The sequence below is a fragment of the Salvelinus fontinalis genome, chromosome 5, assembly GCF_029448725.1.
Source record: "Salvelinus fontinalis isolate EN_2023a chromosome 5, ASM2944872v1, whole genome shotgun sequence".
In the NCBI taxonomy this organism is placed as follows: Eukaryota; Metazoa; Chordata; class Actinopteri; order Salmoniformes; family Salmonidae; genus Salvelinus; species Salvelinus fontinalis.
Window position 1 is genome coordinate 12,470,983 of NC_074669.1, and position 22,852 is coordinate 12,493,834.

General features: G+C 42.1%; 2 protein-coding genes across 2 annotated transcripts in view; both read left to right on the forward strand.

Moving 5' to 3' along the window:
• The window catches only part of LOC129855133 (ubiquitin-conjugating enzyme E2 R2-like), a 30,368-nt gene extending 26,971 nt beyond the window's left edge, over nucleotides 1–3,397 (forward strand). Inside the window, exons 4-5 of the mRNA XM_055922482.1 lie at nucleotides 2,732–2,866; nucleotides 3,064–3,397. Of these exons, the coding sequence (XP_055778457.1) occupies nucleotides 2,732–2,866; nucleotides 3,064–3,286 (358 nt within the window). The 3' untranslated portion in view covers nucleotides 3,287–3,397. The remainder of the gene's footprint in view (nucleotides 1–2,731; nucleotides 2,867–3,063) is intronic.
• Nucleotides 3,398–14,501: 11,104 nt separating this feature from the next.
• LOC129855134 (C2 calcium-dependent domain-containing protein 4C-like) lies at nucleotides 14,502–22,035 on the forward strand. The gene is made up of 2 exons (XM_055922483.1): nucleotides 14,502–14,704; nucleotides 17,120–22,035. Exon 2 carries the CDS (start codon nucleotides 17,166–17,168, stop codon nucleotides 18,402–18,404), a length of 1,239 nt encoding a protein of 412 aa, XP_055778458.1. The 5' UTR covers nucleotides 14,502–14,704; nucleotides 17,120–17,165; the 3' UTR covers nucleotides 18,405–22,035.
• The last annotated feature ends 817 nt before the right edge of the window (nucleotides 22,036–22,852 follow it).

The window sequence follows — 22,852 nt, forward strand, 5'->3', positions numbered from 1 at the left end:
AGGTTGATGTTTCTGTCTCCATATGATATGGTAAATATATCCAATGCAAAAAACATCTGCATTTAAATGGTATTAATATTTATTCCCGTTAATTCCCACGGAAAGTTTCCACCTCTGAATATTTCCCAAAATGTTCAACCCTAGTTGTGACCCATTTTTTGTTGGTTGTTTTGTCATAGTTGTCTCTAGGGGGGCATATTTGGAAGGGAATAATGTGGGCTGAGAGTGTCAGGTTATTGTCTAATTCTGGCATTTAGGTCGCCACAGACTAGTACATGTCCCTGAGCCTGGAAATGGTTGATCTCACCCTTTAGGATGGTGGAGCTGTCATCGTTAAAGTATGGGGATTCTATTGGGGGGGATATACAGTTGAAGTCGGAAGTTTACATACACTTAGGTTGGAGTCATTAATTAAAACTCGTTTTTCAACCACTCCACAAATGTCTTGTTAACAAACTATAATTTTGGCAAGTTGGGGACATCTACTTTGTGCATGACACAAGTAATTTTTCCAACAATTGTTTACAGACAGATTATTTAACTTATAATTCACTGTATCACAATTCCAGTGGGTCAGAAGTTTACATACACTAAGTTGACTGTGCCTTTAAACAGCTTGGAAAATTCCAGAAAATGATGTCATGGCTTTAGAAGCTTTATAGGCTAATTGACATCTTTTGAGTCAATTGGAGGTGTACCTGTGGATGTATTCCAAGGCCTACCTTAAAACTCAGTGGCTCTTTGCTTGACATCATGGGAAAATCAAAATAAATCAGCCAAGAGCTCAGAGAAATAATTTGTAGACCTCCACAAGTCTGGTTCATCCTTGGGAGCAATTTCCAAACGCCTGAAGGTACCACGTTCATCTGTACAAACAATAGTACGCAAGTATAAACACCATGGGTCCACGCAGCCATCATACCGCTCATGAAGGAGATGCATTGTCTTCTAGAAATGAACGAACTTTGGTTCGAAAATTGCAAATCAATCCCAGAACAACAGCAAAGGACCTTGTGAAGATGCTGGAGGAAACGGGTACAAATGTATCTATATCCACAGTAAAATGAGTCCTATATCGACATAACCTGAAAGGCTGCTCAGCAAGGAAGAAGCCACTGCTCCAAAACTGCCGTTAAAAAAAGCCAGACTACGGTTTGCAACTACACATGGGGACGAAGATTGTACTTTTTTGAGAAGTTTGGAGGGTGTCTCGCTGTTCTGGGCGGGCTGTCCGTTGCTCCTTTGTGAGATGCTTGGGCTGTGGTTGAGGGTGACGTCCTTCAGGGTCCTGGCAGAAGTTGGAATTGCTGCCTTGTATAGGTGGACCTGGTTGTAAAGGCTGTTTAAGTCCAGGGTGGAGTGGTGGGCAAGGTAGACAGGTTTTGAGGCACTTCCATTCACCTGCTGTATGGTGGCAAGGTGAATGTCTTTTCGTGGTTGTAGGGTGGGGATAACCACTTGTGCGTTGGGGAAAGTGGAAGAAGCTTTTTCAATCACTCCCTTGAGTGCTGTGGCCACCCTTTCCTGCTGGGCCATCAGGTTGTTTGTGGCTGGGGGACCCTAGACTGTCCTCTGACAACAGATCTAGGGCATGCTTAGTGTTTGGGCACCAGAGTTTAGCCACTTTATGTGTTTGGAAAAAGTTTATTCTCTTGAATGTGTTTGCCATTTGAGTCAATGAGGAGCACAATTTCTGGCGTTTGTGTCCTCAGTGGATGTGGGGGGGTTGTCAGGGGAGCTGACAGGGGGGCTGTTAGGAGGGGGTGGGGTCTGTTGGGTTGGTAGGTCCTGTTGTTGTGCTGGTCTGTTCTGTTTGGATTGTGTAGACTAGCTCTCTGAGCTCCACCATGTCTCTCTGTGAATTTATCCCTCTCAATTGTGGAGGAGCAGTGCAGTTTTGGGACCTGGGTGTGTTCAGTGCCGGGGGCGGGGATGACTATCCTCGTTTGCAGGACAGTTTGAAGAGGTGTGATCAAACTCACTCAGGATGGGGGAGTTGTCACCGAGAGAGAGCTTTTCCTGCTGTGCTCTCTTTGATCCCGTAAAAGTCCTGCTGGAACTGCTTGAGGATGCCTGTACCATCACTGTCCTAGACTTGTACACGTTGCCAGAGGTTGTGTCAATTTCCTCCTATTCTGAGTTTCCTTGCTCTTGACAGTGCTCTTATAGCATTGTGCCATTCCAGGGGATGGTCTGTGTGGAAAATTAAGTTGCTTACATTCCCCTCTTTGTATCAGTCAGTTTTCACACATCTCACTTCACACTTCAGTGCTAATTGAAGTTGCAGACAGGTATGTTATGTCCTAGCAGCTTGGTATCTTTGTAGCCTTGTTTACTAAGCATTATATAACAAAATTACCTAGAAATCGTCTTTTACTTTTTGACTTCAGAAGGAGGTTCAGACTGAACAAAACTCACTCAGTCTTGTGTTGGATGGTGTTTTCAGGTTTCTGCTGTTTCTTCTGCAGGTTTTGGTTTGTTAGAAGTTTATATCCTGGGTAGTATCCTGTATAAGTCCTTGTGAAAAAATCCAAGTTTTTCTACATTTATCCAACTTTAATTAAATGTATTTTCAGAAGAACTCAGGAGCTCATGGCCTCTCTTTTTTTCTCTGTTCCTTCACTATCGCTCTCCCTCCCTCCTCTCTCCCTTCCTCTTTCTTCATTTCTCCTCTCTCTCTCACTATCACTCTCACTCACTCTCTCTCGCCATATCTCCCTCCCTCCCTCAGGACGATCCTTCTGAGTGTCATCTCTCTGCTCAACGAGCCTAACACATCCTCCCCGGCCAATGTGGACGCCTCCGTCATGTACCGCAAGTGGAGGGACAGCAAGGGCAAGGACAGAGAGTTCACAGAGATCATCAGGTGGGCACACATACAATCACCCTCACACAGATCATGGCCAGGCACAGAAAGAGCGACGAGATTATCAGTTAGGTGGACACATGCGCACATGGACACATCAAGGGTGAGAACAGGGTGTATACATTCAAACCATCAGGTACACCCTGTACCACTTCCACAGTTAACCCTTTATGTCTCTTCACTGTCTCTCTTAACAGGAAACAGGTCCACGCCACCAAAGCGGATGCTGAGCGGGACGGTGTGAAGGTGCCAACCACCCTGGCAGAGTACTGCGTCCGGACCCGTGCCCCACCCCCAGATGAGGGCTCCAACCTCTTCTACGACGATTACTATGACGATGAGGACTTGGAGGACGAAGACGAGGAAGATGGCGAGGACTGCTGCTATGACGAAGATGACTCGGGAACCGAGGAGTCCTGACAACCTGCCTCCCCACCCCTTCCTCACCCCCCTGTCACCACACCCCCCTTAAACTGAACTCATACTCCACCCTTCGTCTATACACCCTTACAGATCCCCCCCCCCCCCCCCCCCCCCACAGCAGTGCACATCTGCACGTTAAACCCAGATGCGTTTAAAAGCTACGGAGTTAGTTTGTCCATTTGTTTCTGGTGTTTTTATTTTCCTGTTGGTCAGTGGAGTGTTAGAGAGATAATGTTAGATCTACATATTATTCACATGGTTTGCTCTTCATGGCGACGCCCCTCAATTCTTATTTACCACCTTCTTTTGAAAGTTTTGAGTAAGGCCTCTGTCTCCTGTAGTGTGTCTGTACCCAGACAGAGGCAGGCAGGCCTGAGCTAGTGATGGTCATCTTAGCTGTGTGACCTCTCACCTGGTTGACAGCCGTGTGAAGCTAGCCTCCCTGGCACACAAGGCTAGCTGAGGCTAGGGGACGCTGACAGTTCACTCTTGGGGACCCTGACATTTCACCTGTCTGCCTCAGGTCAACTTAGCTCAAAAGCCAAGTCTTACTGAATGAATTGACGGCATGTAATGATGAGATGGGTGTATTGCAGATGGTTGATGTTATAATACTGATGTACTCTTTCGGAGACCTTTGCACCCTTTCATACACATTTGTTACGGTATGTTAATAAGTGGCAGTGGTCTGAGCTCGGCGTCTTTACCCATGGCCTGAACAACCGAGTTAAACACACAGCTCCTAATGCTGATCACCACCACATGCTTTTTCATAAGTCCAACACCACGTGCTTTCATCTCATGTAATTCCTCACCAGCCACCTCAACTGCTCATTTAAAGATGTGAGTGAGGGATAGTGTCTCAATGTGTGTCTATATGGGTGTTTTGGTGGTGGTTCATTATTTTATTCAAATGTAGTGCAGAAATGCTTTGCAGAGAAGTGAGTTAGACACCTCCCTCTGGCAAGTCTGTGCAACAGTGATGGCCTCGCACAGCAGCCATCTTGAAAAAGCTGATTTGTTTAGATTACATCCTCAGTCAGTCACTTCCCCAAACATTTCACATGACTAGAAGTGCTCGCAAAACGAGTAGCTCCATCACACAGGATTTGACACACTGACTAAATACAAACTATTTAACAGTATTCACACCACCCCACATTTCTGTTGCTTCGGTAGTGTGTAAATGTTCATTCATCGTTACAACATGACTATTTGATGCTACGTTTTAGAGATGAAAAGTGCATTTCCCAGCTGATGCTTGGGATGTGGATTGGGAGGTCAGTGGTATATTTTAGGAGCAGGTCATACAGCCAACCCACTAGCATGTTGGGTGGTATCAGGCTCGGCATAGTGCGGTTGGGAAACACTGTGATGATTGAGAATGGGCCGAGGGCTCCCCTTTTGGTTCTTTTGATGTAGTCTTTTACTTCAGACTTAAGGTGTTAGCAACTATATTTTTTCCCCTTACATGTACCAAGTGCAATGATTCTCAGCCTTTTTTGTTTTAAACACCATGTCATGGGGGTTATTCATTGGACTTATCAGTACATTTACCACCCGTTTGTTTTCGATACAGAAACATTCAGGTATTCTATTTTTTTCAATAGAGAAAAACAGGTGATTACTGAACACTTGTACTCTATGTCATGTTAACATCTTGAGTATGAAGCATGTACACATCAATCCACTCATCATGAATTCATATAACTGTTTTACATTCACCATATACAGCTGTTACGTTATGTGAATAACCCCCATTTTTGTTTTACTGTAATGTTTGGGGCAATTGGAATTTTGTGAAGCTGCCGATTTTATCATGTAATTTCCCTCCCAATGTGCTACCTTCCCATCTATACAGACTTTCTTTTTGGTGGCAGCATCAGCGAGGGACCCCCGGCTGTTACCAAAATTCCTCAGGAAAACAAAACCACTAACTTTTTCACATCAGAGTGAATCTGACCGTGTGTGTGTGTGTGTGTGTGTGTGTGTTGTGTGTGTGTTGTGTGTGTGTTGTGTGTGTGTGTGTGTGTGTGTGTGTGTGTGTGTGTGTGTGTGTGTGGACAACTGTTCTCTGCAACGCTGTTCCCCCAAACCTATCACCTCTGCTTCAAAGACTGTTTATAATCTTTACCTTGATATTAATATGCACATGTGGATATTTCAACAATAATTTGATGTATTTTTGTTCTTGTTTGTATTTTCTTTTCTAATGTTTTGTACATCTATTTAAAACCTAAATAAAGATCTTTATTAGAGTGTTGAGATGTTTCTTAGACCAGGAGTGAATGAATGTATTCAAACAGATGAGAACTTAGTTATCCATCCTTTTTATGGTCTATTAATATATTTTGATTGACTAACAATAATTTGAATAAGATTCTGAACTGGCTATTATTCATCCCTATTTTGTGTTCTCTTAGACACTGTGGGAATGTATGACTCAGGGATAACTCTTGAGGTAAGACTGTTATTCCTCTACTCACTCTTATCCTGAGTGTTGAATAAAGCCACTGGCTCAGTTATGGAACCCTTGTGATGTCAGAGGTCAGGCGACCCCAAAGTGGATGAGGAAAGTTGATGAGATCTGTACCCTGCAGTCACCTTTAGAGTTGGGGATGTGGCAACTGTTAATAAATAATTAAGAACACATTGTGTACTATAGCATTTATTTATTACATTCTCTATATGTTCTCTTACAGACACCATGGGGATGTATCACTCAGGGATAACTGAGGTAAGACTGTTTTGCTTACTATTCTCATAGGCAGTGGCGGACTTACCTTTAGGCAGAAGTGGCAATTGCCTCAGGCCTCACATCATCAAGGGGCCTCATGAGCTGGGCAAAAAATAATAAAATAATTTATTCGCTTGATGCTCCCCCATGCTACGATCAGAGTGGGGCTGAGAAAAGAATAAGAAAGAAAGATTTAATTTTAACAGAAAAATGACCTAAGCTAACACATTTCTTAAGTAAAAAGTCAGGTGCTGCTAATAATACTACCATTGTTGCCAAGGCAGAGGACATGTATCTGTTGCCCATGTATCTGATGCTGTCTGGCCAAAAAGAGTATGGCATATCAGATACACCAAAAGTATGTGAACACCTGCTCGTTGAACAACTCATTCCAAAATCATGTGCATTAATATGGAGTTGGTTCCCCCTTTGCTGCTATAACAGCCTCCGCTCTTCTGTGAAGGCTTTCCACTAGATGTTGGAACATTGCTGTAGGGACTTGCTTCCATTCAGCCACGAGCATTAGTGAGGTCAGGCACTGATGTTGGGCGATTAGGCCTGGCTCGCAGTCGGTGTTACAATTCATCCCAAAGGTGTTCAATGGAGTTGAGGCAGGGCTCTGTGCAGGCCAGTCAAGGTCTTCCACACTGATCTTAACAAATCATTTCTGTATGGACCGTGCTTTTTGCACAGGGACATTGTCATGCTGAAACAGGAAAGGTCCTTCCCCAAACTGTTGCCACAAAGTTGGAAGCACAGAATCGTCTAGAACGTAATTGTATGCTGTAGCGTTAAGATTTCCCTTCACTGGAACTAAGGGGCCTGGCCCAAACCATGAAAAACAGCCCCAGACCATTATTCCTCCTCCACCAAACTTTACAGACGCCACTATGCATTGGGGCAGGTACCGTTCTCCTGGCATCCGCCAAACCCAGGTTCGTCCGTCGGACTGACAGATGGTGAAGCGTGATTCATCACTCCAGAGAATGCGTTTCCACTGCTCCAGAGTCCAATGGCGGCATGCTTTATACCACTCCAGCCAAAGCTTGGCATTGCGCATGGTGATCTTAGGCTTGTGTGCGGCTGCTCGGCCATGGAAACACATTTCATGAAGCTCCCGACAAACAGTTATTGTGCTGAAGTTGCTTCCAGAGGCAGTTTGGAACTTGGTAGTCAGTGTTGCAACCGAGAACAGATGATTTTTACATGCTTCAGCACTCGGCGTTAGTGTTTTGTGAGCTTCTGTACTACCACTTTGCGGTTGAGACATTATTGCTCCTAGATGTTTCCCTTCACAATAACAGCACGTACAGTTGGCTGGGGCAGCTCTCACAGGGCAGAAATTTGATGAACTAACTTGTTCGAAAGGTGGCATCATAGGACACTTGTCAGCAACGGGTGTGGCTGAAATAGCCAAATCCACTCATTTAAAGGGTTGTCCACATACTTTTGGGGTATGATCCACTATTGCTAGAGATCCTCAGGAACAACCACACGAACGTGACAGAGGAAAGAAAGGTAAACTCACAATGTAATGGAATGATGCAAAATGTAAGGAAACTAACACTGAAGTCGGTGACAGTTATAAATGTACAGTATGTGGGTATAACTGACAGTGGCTACAGATAGCGTAATCATCCTTGTTTCCATGTCATTTCAATGAAATTACGTTGAACCAACGAGCAATACACGTTGAATTGACGTCTATGCCCAGTATAAAATCAACCCGGTAGGTTTGGCTCAGTACCGTCATATCCGCATGACTACAGAAGTCTATAGCTTGGGTCTCCACATTTCATCCCAAGTTATAAGGCAAGCATTTCATGAACTTCATTGTGGAAAAGATGATATGTTGATCAGTGGAGAATGCTGAGGGGAGGACGGCTCTTTATAATGACTGGAACAGAGCGAATGGAAATCAGATGTTTGACGTATTTGGTACCATTCCACTGATTCCGCTCCAGCCGTTTACCATGAGCCTGTTCTCCCCAATTAAGGTACCATCAACCTCTTGTGATGTTGATATGCTTCAGTTTGCTGCCACATGACTGGTTTCACTTCTTCAGCAATAATAAGGTAAAATAGATCTAAAACTGTTTATTTATATATCCAAATGGCCTATTCATTTACCTAGCTCTTATCAATATCTCTTCTCAATGTGTAGATTACAGTGCATGGAGAATGTTATTTCTATCGGGAAAAAATAAAGTATATGTTCCACTTGGAACCAACAAGAAAAGTTGAAGATGAGATCCGTACCCTGCAGTTACACTGAAAGATAGGGTGGTGGCGACCTATAGGATTTCCTGATGCTCTCATTGGCTAAGCTTTTCAAACATGCCTTCATGCCGAAAATGGATGAGCGATAAACTAACATGGTTCTTCAAACAATAGCCTTGTAAGAAGAGAAAATGTATGTTGGTTCTGTAAATAACTCTTATTAGGTTGGTGTTTTCGTTCCTCAAGGGGGCAGCATTACATTACCTTTCCCTATAATCTGGAGTAGATAACAGTGGGGAGTAGACAACTAGTGTCTGTTTACACATGGTTTCAATCTGCTGACCCAGTAAAACTGCTTTACATTCAACAGTAAATGTTACACAGACAACTGACCTTAACTTTCCACCACAGTCCTATCTTAACTTGCAGAGTGAAATAAAGGTTCAATAAAATACACATGTAAAATAATTGTTGGCAGGTGGTTCTCTTTCAAAATGTCTCCTATTGCAGTAGTGTGGGCAACACACCAAAATAATGTGTACGCAAATAGTTAAATTGAAACATCAAACCGTTTCAATTTGATTATCTGATGGTTCTATGTCATTGCAAAGGCTACCTCACCTGTTGGGCATCAAGAGAGAAGACCCCATCCTTTTCTGATTAGAGATCAAATGAACCAGTTGGACCATGTCTTAACTTCAGAACACACACACAGAGAGACATGAGTCACATGACTGACAAACACTTTTTGCATTTTGAAGTCTTAGAACCCCCTGGTGGAGATGACCCATTTCACATCAATGTGGTTTTCATCTGCCACAATCCAATGAATCACAACTCTCTTTCCTCTGATGTCAGAGTAGCAAAGACACCAGCACCCTGTGCCTCAGTATCACCATCACATTGTACTTCAGACTATAGTTATCATGACCACTTTTTCTCAGCCTTAGCTCATCTTTGTCTACTCAGATCACTCCTATTCCCCAGCAACACACTCTCTACCCTGCAGTGTCCCCCATTCACTCACCCACACCGAACCTGCGCTCTGCCCTGTATGTGACTGAGTGGTGGACGGAGGTCTGGTCCTTGTGAGTCATATGTTCTCACCTCTCAATGGCTGACTGCTACAGAGCTCCATATGAGAGGCCCTGAATCACAGCTCTATACCATAGTCCTGCTGTTAGACTGGTGGGAGAGGGAGAAGAGTAGGGCCTGGTGGGTGGTGGTCCGTGTGTCAGTCCTTTCCTCATATGAACTGAACTGTCACAGATTGGAGAGGTGAAAAGTGCTCCTTCCATACGGTGTGTCTGTATGTGTCAATTATATAAGTCTGACGTGTGCGTACATGTGTTGTGGGTGGCAGGGGGAAACTTCTTGCCTTACTGTATGTCGGGATATGCAAAGCTTGGTCTCAAAGGCAATTAATGGGGATGGGGAAGAGAGAGAGAGATGGTAACAATAATAAAAAATCATAAAAATGGACTGTGTGACGTGTAATGCCTCTGTTGACTCCCCAGCCGTTGTGTCCGTCTGTGAGGGTGAATGGAGCCGTCCTCTATGCAGCACACAAACTTTAACAAGTGCTGTGCTGCGGCTTCCCGGCATGTTAGCTCTCCCACTGAGCCTTTGTACAATTCTGTTCAGTCAGAGGGTTCTGATCGGTTATTTCTGCTGTCTACTACTCTGCTCTCCTCTCACTTCCTGTTCTTCCAGTGGTCCAACAGACTGGTGTGGGGCTGTGACACAGAGGACTTAAAATACTGGGTCTCAGTCAGGACACAGTCATTGTTTGACTCCCTATGGTCTCTCAAAGATAATTGGCCACTTTCCAACTCTCTGAATTACATGTCCTTTCCAGGAGGAACAAGGAAGGTGTACCATTAAATCGTGTCTGTGTGATTTACAGGTATGGCCAAGGGCATGAGCTTGTTCCCTCTGGTTTAATAGATGACTTCAGTGTTCTTCACATTCTCAAACGGATAGAGATGCTGGCCATTAGCCATTTGCCTGTGTATCTGCCACTCTGTCTCTGTCTCAGCCTAGATCTTAAGAACCCTTGTATCTATCGCCTCATTTGAAAATGAATTGGCTTACCGACTAATATGGAGAATATAGTGTTTGGGTGGGTGGGTGCGTGTCTGTGAACACCACTGTACCAAATAGACTCAGTAGCTAAGATTCCATCCAATTTGTGACCAATTTTCATGCAAATATTCTCATCTGCCTAAAACAATATGCGCATTTTCTCACCAGAGATGTATTTCCATCTAACAAGCTTTTTAAATATAAAAGGCTGTGCGTGATGATGTAGTCCACATAAAAATAACTTTAAAAAATCATATGTACCGAATGAAAAATGCAAGTAAAAAAAATGGGTTTCCATTGCATTTTTAATTTTACTGATGGTTTTGTCACAAAAACTGTTGCATTATATTGCTAATGTTCTCACTCTGGTTTTGGCACATGCGCTCTAGCCAACAGCTTGCAGATAGTGCAGGTTGGCTACCTACATTATGGCTATTTGTCAAACAGCAGCCAAGCATCAATCATCATGTCAACAGAATAAGACCCTCGATATTTATTGGAAAGGAGCATCAAGCTCATCACCTTCACTTTCACCACCCTGTGAAGTTCATCGTTTATTTCATCTGTAGCCTAATAAACTGCATAGTTTCCCGAGTCGTAGTGTGAGGACCACGCAACATATCATCGCGTGACTTTAAGTTTACTTCGATATGATGGTTATTATATAAATATTTGCTCATAAAGGCGTTTCCACTGCCGTTTCGCGCATAATACATTTTACTGACAAATTGTCTCGGGATTTATAAAATTGTACTCGCATTTCATCAGCCTGGTCGTGACTTTATTCGTGCATAAGGTAATTAATCTGCATGAAATGGTTGTATGTCAACCAGGTTTCCATCCAACCTTTTAATGCAAGTAAGTAGGCTAAAACATGTCATGACAGGCCTGATGGAAACTTACCAAAAGTTGACAAAACAAAATACGCTAGACAAGGTGGGATCTTTTTGTGTCGGTAAAATTAATTATGCGAGAAATGTCGGTGCAAACGCTTGGGATTCACGCGATGACATGTTACGTGGTCCTCCCACTACGACTCGTTGGGAAAACATGCGGTTTTTTAGGCAACAGATGAAAATACAGTATGAGTGCTGTTGGCTAGAGCACATAATATCAGAGTGGCACACACTATATAACGCAACCGTTTTTTGTGAGAAAGCCATCAGTTGGGAAAAAAACATTTAACGTGTATTGGTAATTTAACCGCAAAAATATACAGTATTTTATGTACCCTGCGTCATCACGCACAGCCTTTTATATACAATAAGTCAATTTGATGGAAACATCTCTGGTGGGAAAATGTGCATATTGTTTTTATGTGGATTTTAGAATATTTGTATGAAAATCAGATTGCTGTACACAAGACTGTGACCATCTCAAAGACCTTAAACGGTGTTTTACCAAGTGACTGGGTAAGAGTTCTGCAATCCATAATAAATTAGTTGGGTTATGTAATAAAAAATGACACTGGCAGTGGACTGTAACGGTTTGACGTGGTTGCAGCAAAGCATACAATGATAGTCAAAAGCTAAGATGTTTGTCATGCTATATGCTCTAAAAGTTAGGGGTTCCGCAGGGGTTCTTCTACCATCCTCAAAGTTCTTTGAAGAACCATAGGTTTCCTGGCACTGAAATCTTCCAAGAACCACATAGGAGGTGGGGTTCATCGAGGAAAATCCTTAGATGGTGGGTGTTCTTGCAGGAACCTGACTGCCCAACTGATAAATTTGGATTTGAATTTGAAAGGATAGCAGGTGCAGGCACTTAACTGAAAAATGTAAAGATCTCCTCAATGCAAGGTAAGGTTTGTCCCTTGTATGATCAAAATGTATATTGTTTTCTGATTATACCATCTATCTTTTCACATTTGTGCAAATCTTTCTATGACAGAAAATGGACACAATTCAATGGATATCAATCAACAAAGCGGTAACAATATGTAGGCTATAAGAATATGTTGAAGGCTATCTGTATTGGGTGCAGATGACTCATTTTTGTGTCTGTCTGCAGGTATACAGACGAGAACGCATACATAGGTACAGTATGTCAATTGGTATTGGTATGTTATGCAGATCACATTTACCATCCTCCTTCCTTACCTCTTCAGTGAATATCCCATAGGCCTCTACGTTATGGATAAGGTATATGTATGAAAACCATTATCAAAACAGTTTTTTTTTTCATTCACATTTACCACAAAACCAAGGTATAAATACTGTTGTGTGCATGTTTTGTTAATCATCTGTATAATTACACTTTTTTTGATTCACAGACTTTACCCTCCCTACATCTCTGAATATAACAGAAAACCTATTTGATCACCATCCACTGAAAAATCATTCTGGCTATGGATACGGAGAACATCAACACATTAACATCAACACGCCAGAGGATACACCCATTGGACTTGGGGCTCTGCTGGGAGTTTACCTCGTATTTGGATTTTTTAATTCTGCTTTGCCACTAAAATCATAATAAACACTGACAACTAAAATATTGTGTTATTGTTATTTTTATGCATATTATTATTATTATTCATAATAATACTTGGTATTGGTATGTTACGCAGATCATAATAATAATAATAGGGGAGGGAGGTAGTTCAAATATTAACCCCAAAAGATTCTACAAAAGGTTCTTTGAGGATCCATTAAAAGAGGTAATTTGAAGAACTGTGGGGTTCCCACAGAACCCCTAAAGGATACTCCATGAACCTTTTTATTTTTAGAGTGTACATTTGTTTACCTCTTCAGAACAGGTTGAGTCATGAAGTGTCAGAGTTAAGACTGTATTTGTCATAAGGCCAGTCTACCTACCTACAGCCTTAAGTTCTGTCTCTTCAGTGTCTCTGTTAAAGCTTCAGGTGTGTTATGGTTAAAGAGACTGACAATTCCAATTAAAGTCTAATCCAATTGTTAATTTACTATAGGGCCTCCTGTTTGTGTGTCAGCACCCAATTCAATTAGGTGCCGGACAGATAAAGGGCATCGTCTGCCCCAGGAGTGTCTGTGTGTCTGGCTATAACTCTCATAAACAGGTAAGGAAGAATAGAAGCAATGGTTATATTTTGGGAGAATAAATGACATGCTGATGAAATGTTCATTGTATTTCACAACACAATTCATGGGCCACAGAGTGGCACCTCTCTGACAGTTGCGAGGCCTTTTCAGAAAATAAACTGACAACTATAATGAGTGGCCAAAGTGAAAAATGCAATAGAAAAGGTCAAACTGAAATGTTTATGAAAAGTGTCTAGCAGTAAGTCACTGACATTTTGGTCAGGATATTGTGCTGCTTTCAAACCTAGATTCTTTGATAAAACAATTTGTGGGCCTATGTGCCTTCGCCATCATCCACCTGATCTTTTCTAAAGAGTCTTCTGCCTCCCATTTTTAGATACAGAAAATCTATTTGTTGCTGAGGCAAGGTTTCCAGGGAAACAGATGGGTTGATCTAAACCTGAAGAAGGACCAAACATCTGTAAATTAAATCATACAGCCAGCTGCACTGGGATATGCTCCACTGAGTTCACATTCTACTGCTGTAGGTATACAGTTGCCTATATCACAATAAATGTCTAAACATATTTGGTTATGTCAAATCATGTTCCATTGAGAGTTCCAATATGTAAAACAGCACTTGCCCAATGTCTGGAACTCTAGATCACGGAAATGTCTGCATTATACAGAAAGTGAAAAACGGATCGAAAAAACTGTAAGATGGGAGCCACATATGAACCATTTAGTCATTTTGCTGTTGTTTTCCCGTCTCATTTCCACCGGTGTAACATATTTTTATTTTAAAGCCGATATGGTTTTGACTGATGCTGGAAATTGGTGCAAACTATTTGATGTTGCAGTGTATCTGATATAGATTGTTGTTTTAATTGTATTTGTCCCCATCAAATAAATTAATGGCCACTCTTCACACTAACTAAATAGGGTAATTACTCATGAGGGATGATCAACTGGTCAATTATTGATGCCGCTTGCCGCATGATGCGATCTAAACACAACAAGAGCAACTTAATAAGTTTATACTCATGTCCAAGCTTGTGTGCTCAAAGCCTGTTGATTCCTTCATATATATCATGTAAGCACGTCCTGTAAGAGTATATCTTCTGACTAATTCACGAGCTTCAGTGATTGTGACTGGCTCTCTTAAAAGGATCTCATCATTTTCTCTTATTGGTCGGCCCCAACATCGCCAGGGAGAGTGTTTAAAAAGCATCATATTATTCCATCTAGCGCAAGTCCATCTCGAGGGTGCGGAGGAGACTATATAGTTCTGCAAACAGTGCGCGATCCAGAGGAGGCGGGAGAAAACACCTGTTACGGAAGAATCAATTCGACAAAGCAGCCTCCACGTCTTCGGTAAGTTTATTAAGCTGAATTCAACCAGTGTCTAAAATTGAATATTTGTCTCACTCAAGAGCGCATAATGAAATATATTTCGGCACCGAGAGCATATAAACTTCTACTTTTTACTCGTTGCACTTTATTTCCGCGTTAAGATAGGCATAGGCTAATGTAAACTACTACATTATTTACTTTTAAATAATACATTGACTTTCTTCCAGTTCACCACGTTTTGCTCAAATCAAAGGAGATCCGTCTTGATTCTCTATAAAGGCAGAGTTATTATAAATTCAAGCTTGTGCAAATTCATCACAGACCAGACCTGCTTTAGCCTATAATTTTGTCCGTATCTTCCATATCGTAGTTAATATGCACAACATGTCATTTAAATGTAACTTAACTGAATATAATACAATACAATATAATAACATGACGGTTAATAAAGTGGATTTCAATGTGCTTATGAAGGGTGTTTATTTTTACGTAAAATTTTAAAACGAACCAAATCAAACCTCAACTACCTTAACTGTGGTTCTAAGATGAATACATGTAATCTATTGAAAAATGAATGAGTGAAGGATACATGTGGTATTCTGACTAATGCAGCAGTCTTTATTATTCCACAGGAACATTATGCTGTGCAGCATGTTGACATATACTCACTGCTACCTAGACAACATGTATGAATGTACTACTGTATGAGTACAAATAATAGTGTTTTCTTAGCCTTTGTAAATCAATCATGTGCTAACATTGCATGTATTCTTTCAGGGATGCAAACTAGTCACCTTTCGGCGAAATTCGGCGTTTTGAATCCAGAATAGGTGACCTGCGTGATTCGTGTAACCTAAAATTTACTGTCGTTTGGAAAGTTTGAGGTGAGGGAGAAAGTGTGGTGGAACAGGTATTCGCATTATTAAGTATCTTGCTAGCTGGGTTGAATTCTCCGTTAGCTAGCCAGAGAAATGTTGAGCAACATTAGCCAACTTATCTGATCAAATAATTGAGTTCATGGTGTGAAAAGTAGCGTGGTAATAACGTAGACAGCTAGCTAACGTTACAACAACAAATTAGCTAACAATACTGTAACGACCCTGGGTTTATAAGCGCGGAAATCGACTCTGCCGCTTTGAGCATTCTTTTGCGGCACAGTCGATAGCGCGCCGGACCTCGGGCTAGAAGGTCGAGGGTTTGAGACCTGCTCCCTGCCTGTTTCATTACAATACTAACCTAACCAATTCTATATAGTATTAACTGGTATAGACACTTTGCCGTTGTTGTGCCGAAAATCTCCCCCTGCCTGTTCTATAGAAAGTATTTGACTCTGATGTGTGCCACAGAAAGTATTTGACTCTAGCCACAAAATTAAGGAAATTAGAAGGGAGGGGGGGCAGGATTTCGGCAAGGCCTGGCACAATACAGAATCGTTTTGGTAGCTCATGTTGACCAGTAGTGTGTGCCACATAAAGCATTTGACTAGCCACAAAATTAAGGAAATTAGAAGGAGAGGGGGGAGTAACATTTTGGGAAGCAATAAACATTTCAGAACAACTACTAGTTGAATAAGACATGGAGAGATTACATATTTTGGCAAAGAGATTTATTTATAGACTAATACACTTGAAACAAATAGCCAAACCGAAAACTGCAGACATTACTTGCTCCTCCCCCGCGATCAAACCGACATAAAAAATAAAATGAAACGCAGCCTAACGTGATCAGAAATCACAACTAGCAAGCAAGTCGCAGCAATGAAGAATTGAGTGCGTGCGCGTTCACACGACGGGGGGATTCTGGCAGGTGGGAGATTTTCGGCAGAACACCGTTCCTCAATTGTTGGAAAAATGACTTGTGTCATGCACAAAGTAGATGTCGGAACCGACTTGCCAAAACTAAATAATGTCTTTATTCAACAGCTCTATAATTAAGCAATAAGGCACGAGGGGGTGTGATATATGGCCAATATACCACAGCTAAGGGCTGTTCTTATGTACGACACAATGCAGAGTGCTAGGACACAGTCCTTAGCCATGGTATATTGGCCATATATCACAAACCCGAGGTGCCTTATGGCTATTATAAACTGGTTACCAAAGTAATTAGAGCAGTAGAAATAAATGTTTTGTCTTACCCGTGGTATACTGTCTGATTTACCACAGCTTTCAGCCAATCAGCATTCAGGGCTCGAACCACATAGTAGTGCCTAAGAACAGCCCTTAGCCGTGGTATATTGGCCATATACCACACCCCCTCAGGCCTTATTGCTTAAGTATACACTTGACACATTGGGGTCAATTTCATTGATTTCATCGTTTTTAGATTCAGTTAACCATTTCTTACACAGATATAGCAACGGTTGCAATGTGATTTACTCAGTGTGTTAATTCATGTATTTCATAACTGCTGCCATGTTTGTGCTTTTGCCTCCAGACAGAGAAACACCCTTGTATCCCACCTGGTGAAGCCCAGTGGGATAATGTGGGTTCTGGACAAGATCCGTGGGTCAGTAGAGACCACTGTTCTCCGGCGGGGGGAGAATGGGGACAAGGACGGCAATACTCCAGTCTACAGCAACGTCCTCACCCCTGATAAGATCCCTGACTTCTTCATTCCCCCCAAGCTGGTCTGCTGCCCCCCAGAGCCTGAGACCCTGGACGTCGTCAAGCCCAAGGAGGGGCTGCGGCCCTCGGCCTCTGAGCAGACCATTGGCAGTAAGAAAATCAGCAGCCCTCGCAGCCCGCGTCTGGTTGCCAAGCTGGCTGGAGACACCAAGAACCTGTTGAGGGCCGCCAACCGTCACATTATCCAGATAGAGAGCGCTGATGACGTGGTGGCAGAGGACACAAACGCTGACCCTCAGTCTCAGACCGCTATGTCACTGCCCTACGTCCCCAAGACCCAGACTTCCTATGGTTTTGCCACTTTGATGGAGAGCCCCCACACCCGCCGAAAGGAGTCCCTTTTCCATTGTGACCAGACCAGCCCCCTGACCTCTCCCAACTCCCAGAGGAAGGGGAAGAGCAGCGTTAGCGAATGCAACCACCTCAACCCCCCTGACTTCAACGCCTCTCACAACCCGTACCGCTACTTTAGTGGAGGGGAGAGTGATACCTGTTCCTCGGCTGAGTCCTCTCCCTTCAACTCCCCACTTCTCTCCCGCTCTGCCTCGCTGCTCAAAGTCTTCACCCACGAGACACAGGCCAAGGTGGTGAAAGCCAAGAGGACGTTTGCCCGCCACAGCTCCTTGTCCACAGACGAGTGCAGCTCGACCGAGCCCAGTCCCAACGTGCTGCGGCGGCTCCACTCCTCTTCACTCCATGGCGGTGGGCCGTCGGACCGGGAGCACACAGTCAACCTACACAAGGGTGGCAGGGTGAGGCTCAGCGCCGACTACGATGCTGGCACGGCCCGCCTGCGCATCCGCATTCTGGCTGCCGAAGAGCTCTACGACAAGATGTACGACATTAAGAGTATCAACTGCTGCGTGTCACTGTACCTCAACCCTGGCAAGCTGCAGAAACAGAGGAGCACTATCATCAAGAACAGCCGAAATCCTGTGTTCAACGAGGACTTCTTCTTTGACTCTGTGACCTCAGTGCAGGTGAAGAACCTAGCAGTGAAAATCAAGGTGGTGAATAAGGGCACCAGCCTGAAGAGAGACACTCTGCTGGGGGAGAGAGAGATCCCTCTGGGGAAGCTGCTCCATGGCCTCTAGGTCTGTCCTGGCGATACAGAATAGTACTCTGACTGACACAGAATGAGACTATGAATGATAATGTGCATGAAAAAAATATATATAACTGGGGTTAGATGTTTGCTTGGTCTCCCCTATATTCACATAGAACTGTCTGAAAGGAACAGTTCATTTCCAGTCAATGTCTGGTCTGGTCTAGCAGTTTGTCTCTTAGCTGGTCACCTCCTCAACCTTCTGTTTTCTGAACCTGAAGCCCTGCACAGCCCAACTTGTAGATCAGGTGGTTGACAATCGAATATGGCACAGGTCAAAAAACACCTGCTCGTTTGAGAGACTCACTTTTTGTACTCTCTTGATCTCGACGTTGAATGTCGCATGGTTGCAATTACATGTGACTCAGACAATACAGGATGCGAGTCTCTATGATTCCGTTTTTATTCAGCACTACAATGCTTTTATGGATCAGGGGGTCTTTGATGTCGCCACTATAACTTGATGTGCAAATTATCCTTTGATCCTGATTGTTGTTGCAATCCACAGTAGCCTACTACCAGAAGGAAGGCTAGTCTGTTATGTGACCACAATGTCCAAAACCTGGAGAATAGAGATCAGACGTCACCATCTGCTTCCCGTGCGCTTGGCATGAATATGTAAATGCAGTGATATGTTAGCAGTTTGTACTTCAGTTTCATAACACCCACAAGCCTTACCAAGAGTGATAGATAGACAGAAAGAGAGAGAGAGTGAGAGAGGGAGGGAGGGAGAGAGGGTGTATGCATTACATTTTAAAGAGTGTGACATTATTCAAAGGTGTTTTTATTTCATACATAGATGTTGTATTTGTATGAGAAATATGCTTCAGTATGTGGACACCTACTCGTAAAACATCTAATTCCAAAATCATGGGCATTAATATGGAGTTGGTCCCCCCTTTGCTGCTATAACAGCCTCCACTCTTGTGGTAAGGCATTCCACTAGATGTTGGAACATTGCTGCGGGGACTTGCTTCCATTCAGCCATTAGTGAGGTTGGGCACTGATGTTGGGCGATTAGGCCTGGCTCGCAATCGGCGTTCCAATTCATCCCAAAGCTGTTCGATGGGGTTGAGGTCAGGGCTCTGTGCAGGCCAGTCAAGTTCTTCCACACCGATCTCAACAAACCATTTCTGTATGGACCTCGCTTTGTGCATGTGGGTATTGTGATGCTGAAACAGGAAAAGGCTATGGAGATTGCATGGCTGTATGCTTGATTTTATACACATGTCAGCAACGGGTGTGGCTGAAATAGCTAAATCCACTAATTTGAAGGGGTGTCCACATACTTTTACAACATTATGACTTTGTAAATTATGTACTGCTCCCTGCTGGAGAGTGAATGATTAGCAGCCCCCTGACCCTGAAAACCTTATAATTTGCTGATTTCATTATTATGATGCTGACCTGTGTTTTCCACTCCTGGCAGTGTAGACAAGCCACTAGGCCAGAGGACTGAGAAAGGAAAAACATTTACAATATGTTTTTTACAATAAACATTATTTGACATGAAGGATAGTCTTCTACTCTCTGCATGTGCTCTGCTGTCCTTTAAAATGAATTACAATACATCTGATCTGATTGCAATTTCAAGTAGGAAACAGAGGAAAGAAGCAGAGGTTGTTTCTGCAGATGGTTAAAGGGTCACCACACACATTCATCTTTGAGATATGGAGTCATTTAATCATGTCAAACATGACTATTTTACAGAAAATAGCCATTGTTTTTGTGAGTTACATTCCCTGTCATGTTTGAACCTAGACTATACAATAGAGCTCTCTACAATACCATTGCGTTTCTCCAAACTTATACTTTATATAACTTTATTTTGCTCTAACTATGAGGATTTTGTTATTGTGTAAAATCTGTAATCTGCTACGATACTATTAAATGATTGATCTGTGTGTGTTCAATGCTCATGCTATGCCTGCTGTACATGGGTGCGTGCTCACTGAGTTGTAACCAATCCCTTTTTTGGCTTACATCGGCATGACTAAAAAGCAAAAATATTGTCAGTAGATTTTATAATACTTCATTGTAGTAGGCAGGGTCAAAATGTAGCCTAAGTGCTTTTATGATGAAAATTTAATTAAATCTAAAAGTGAGTAGTGTATTTTCGTGATTGCCAACTATTTTTGTAATTGATTGTCTTTTCTAGTTTCTCATCTACAGATGTAGGATTTTAATTTGAGCCAGTTTTCTACAGCAGTAAATAATCCTGTAGCAGCAGGAAATTTGAATTATTATGTGGATTATAATTAATGGACATTTTTGTGGGCTTTGATACATTTTTCGTTACGGCAAATCAAGTCTGAAATTTCAAAGTGGAAATTACAATCTTTAGAATCCTTTTAAAAACTCAAATACACGACAAGTTTGCATTTCCTACTGTGCAGGAAAATTCTCAGCAACAAAAGAGTTATCAAATTAAGATCTTACATCTGTATTTAAAAAAGACAGCCCAATGTACATTTGAACTAGGAATAATTCTCCTGAGAAATGAAAACTGTGCTGCAAGCTATCTCACTACGCAATTAAAAAATAAAAAAAAGATCATCAAAAAATTCAAATGGATTCAATTAACTTTCTCCTCATGACTGTGTTTTCAGTTATGCTATGATTTGAAGTGCTTTAAATACTGTAGGTCACACCTCCTTGCTGATTATCTTCTATACCAACCACAGGGTTAATTATCCTGGTTGAATACACTGTAAATATATATATCTTACTAACTAGGCTGCTTATGGTGCCCAGGTGTGTTGTTTTGTGGGATGCCAGTGGGAGGGCTTGCTGTCAGCTGAATAATGGATAAATATATGCATTATACATGCAGTCATGTATCAAATGAATACAGTGGTTTTAGATCTGAGCACCTGATTTCTAACAGTGGAGGAATACCCACTATCCTCTATGATGTGTGTTTTTCTCTGTTTGTTATGGGGAAGCCCAACATCTCTATTGGGAGTGCAGAAAACCTGCAGATGTATAATGTATATAGCCACTTTAAATGGGTTTGCCATCATAGTATGGACTTGCTTTTTAGAATTAGACCTCTGCTTGATGCATTAGATACACAGTTAGCCAATTTGATTGCCAACCTTGATTTAAGTCTCTGAGGGATTGCCAGAATGAACTTTACAATTAGCTAGCTGTTGGTGTTCGGAAATCCTTCCTCGTTATTCTGTGCTAAATGGCTATTTAATTACACAAGCTAAAAAGTTCTGACTGTCAATTTTTTTAAATTATACTCTGAAGACTCTGCTTATGCGAAATAATGAAAGTGGGGATGATATTTATTTCAGTGATCTAATTTCTGCAGTGGAGAGGAGATGTTTAATATGCTGAACTTGTTCTGTTTCTCAAGAAAATGAAACAAGTGCCAATCCGTCATACTTGATGCCAAATTCTTTAATTGTTATCTCAAGGTGTTAGATAAATGATGGATACTAGTTAGTTTCTATCTACTGTATTGTTATTGTTGGTGTGAGTACGTATGTCTTTTATACTGTGATGTCATTAGTAATGGACACCTGTGGGTTTTCCTGCCTGTTCCTTAAACTGTGTTGATATAGGCCTATGTATGACTATGAAATGCCTTGATTAAAAGCAAATGTATTGTAGATTCTTCATGTCATCATTACTACTTTGTTGACATAATGACATTATACAAATCAGTGCTATAGCAGTGACCTTCTCACATTGTGTTAATCATCAGATCTGATACAACAGTGATTCTCATATTAGGGCTCTATTCAATTGGTATTGCGGAAATTCAGCTTTACAGTGTGATTGAAAGTTAAAGGCAATGTTCCCGTGTTAGCGGAGACTGCGTTCACGGTAAACGCTGCATATGTCGGCTCAATCGGAAATTACCTTGCCATTCCTAGCGTGCAATCTATAACGATTCAGTGATACTGATTGAATAGAGCCCTTAGTGTGCTAGTCAGAATAAGAGTTCAGAGAATACATTACTAATAATGATTTTAGAGTCCCAAAGGCACATGGCTCCATTATCTCCACATAATTGTACACCTCTGCCTAAGAATATGTCTTCTGTGTGAATCAGTAGCGCACCTAATCAGAGAAGGTTCTAATGAAGCAGCAGTCATTAAAGCAGCAATCCTCTCTACAGTGTCTAAGGGTCAGTCCAATTACTGCAGTCACCCACTGTCAGCTCTTTATCACATGAACTCATGGAGTCAATTAGATCCTGGATTGTGCCAAGGAAACTCAGTCTGTAGTGTCCCGTATCTTATCAACATATGCTTCGCAGCTGTAATATGTGTCCTATAACTCCTTATCTGATCTTCTTTGATGGCAGTTTAAGTTCAAATTATAATCACTAAAAAGTATTTCACATTTTGTTATACTGTCCTGTGAGTGTGAACTTTTTTAAGGTATTATCCGGCGAGTGGTCAGGTTCCTTATTAACCTCTA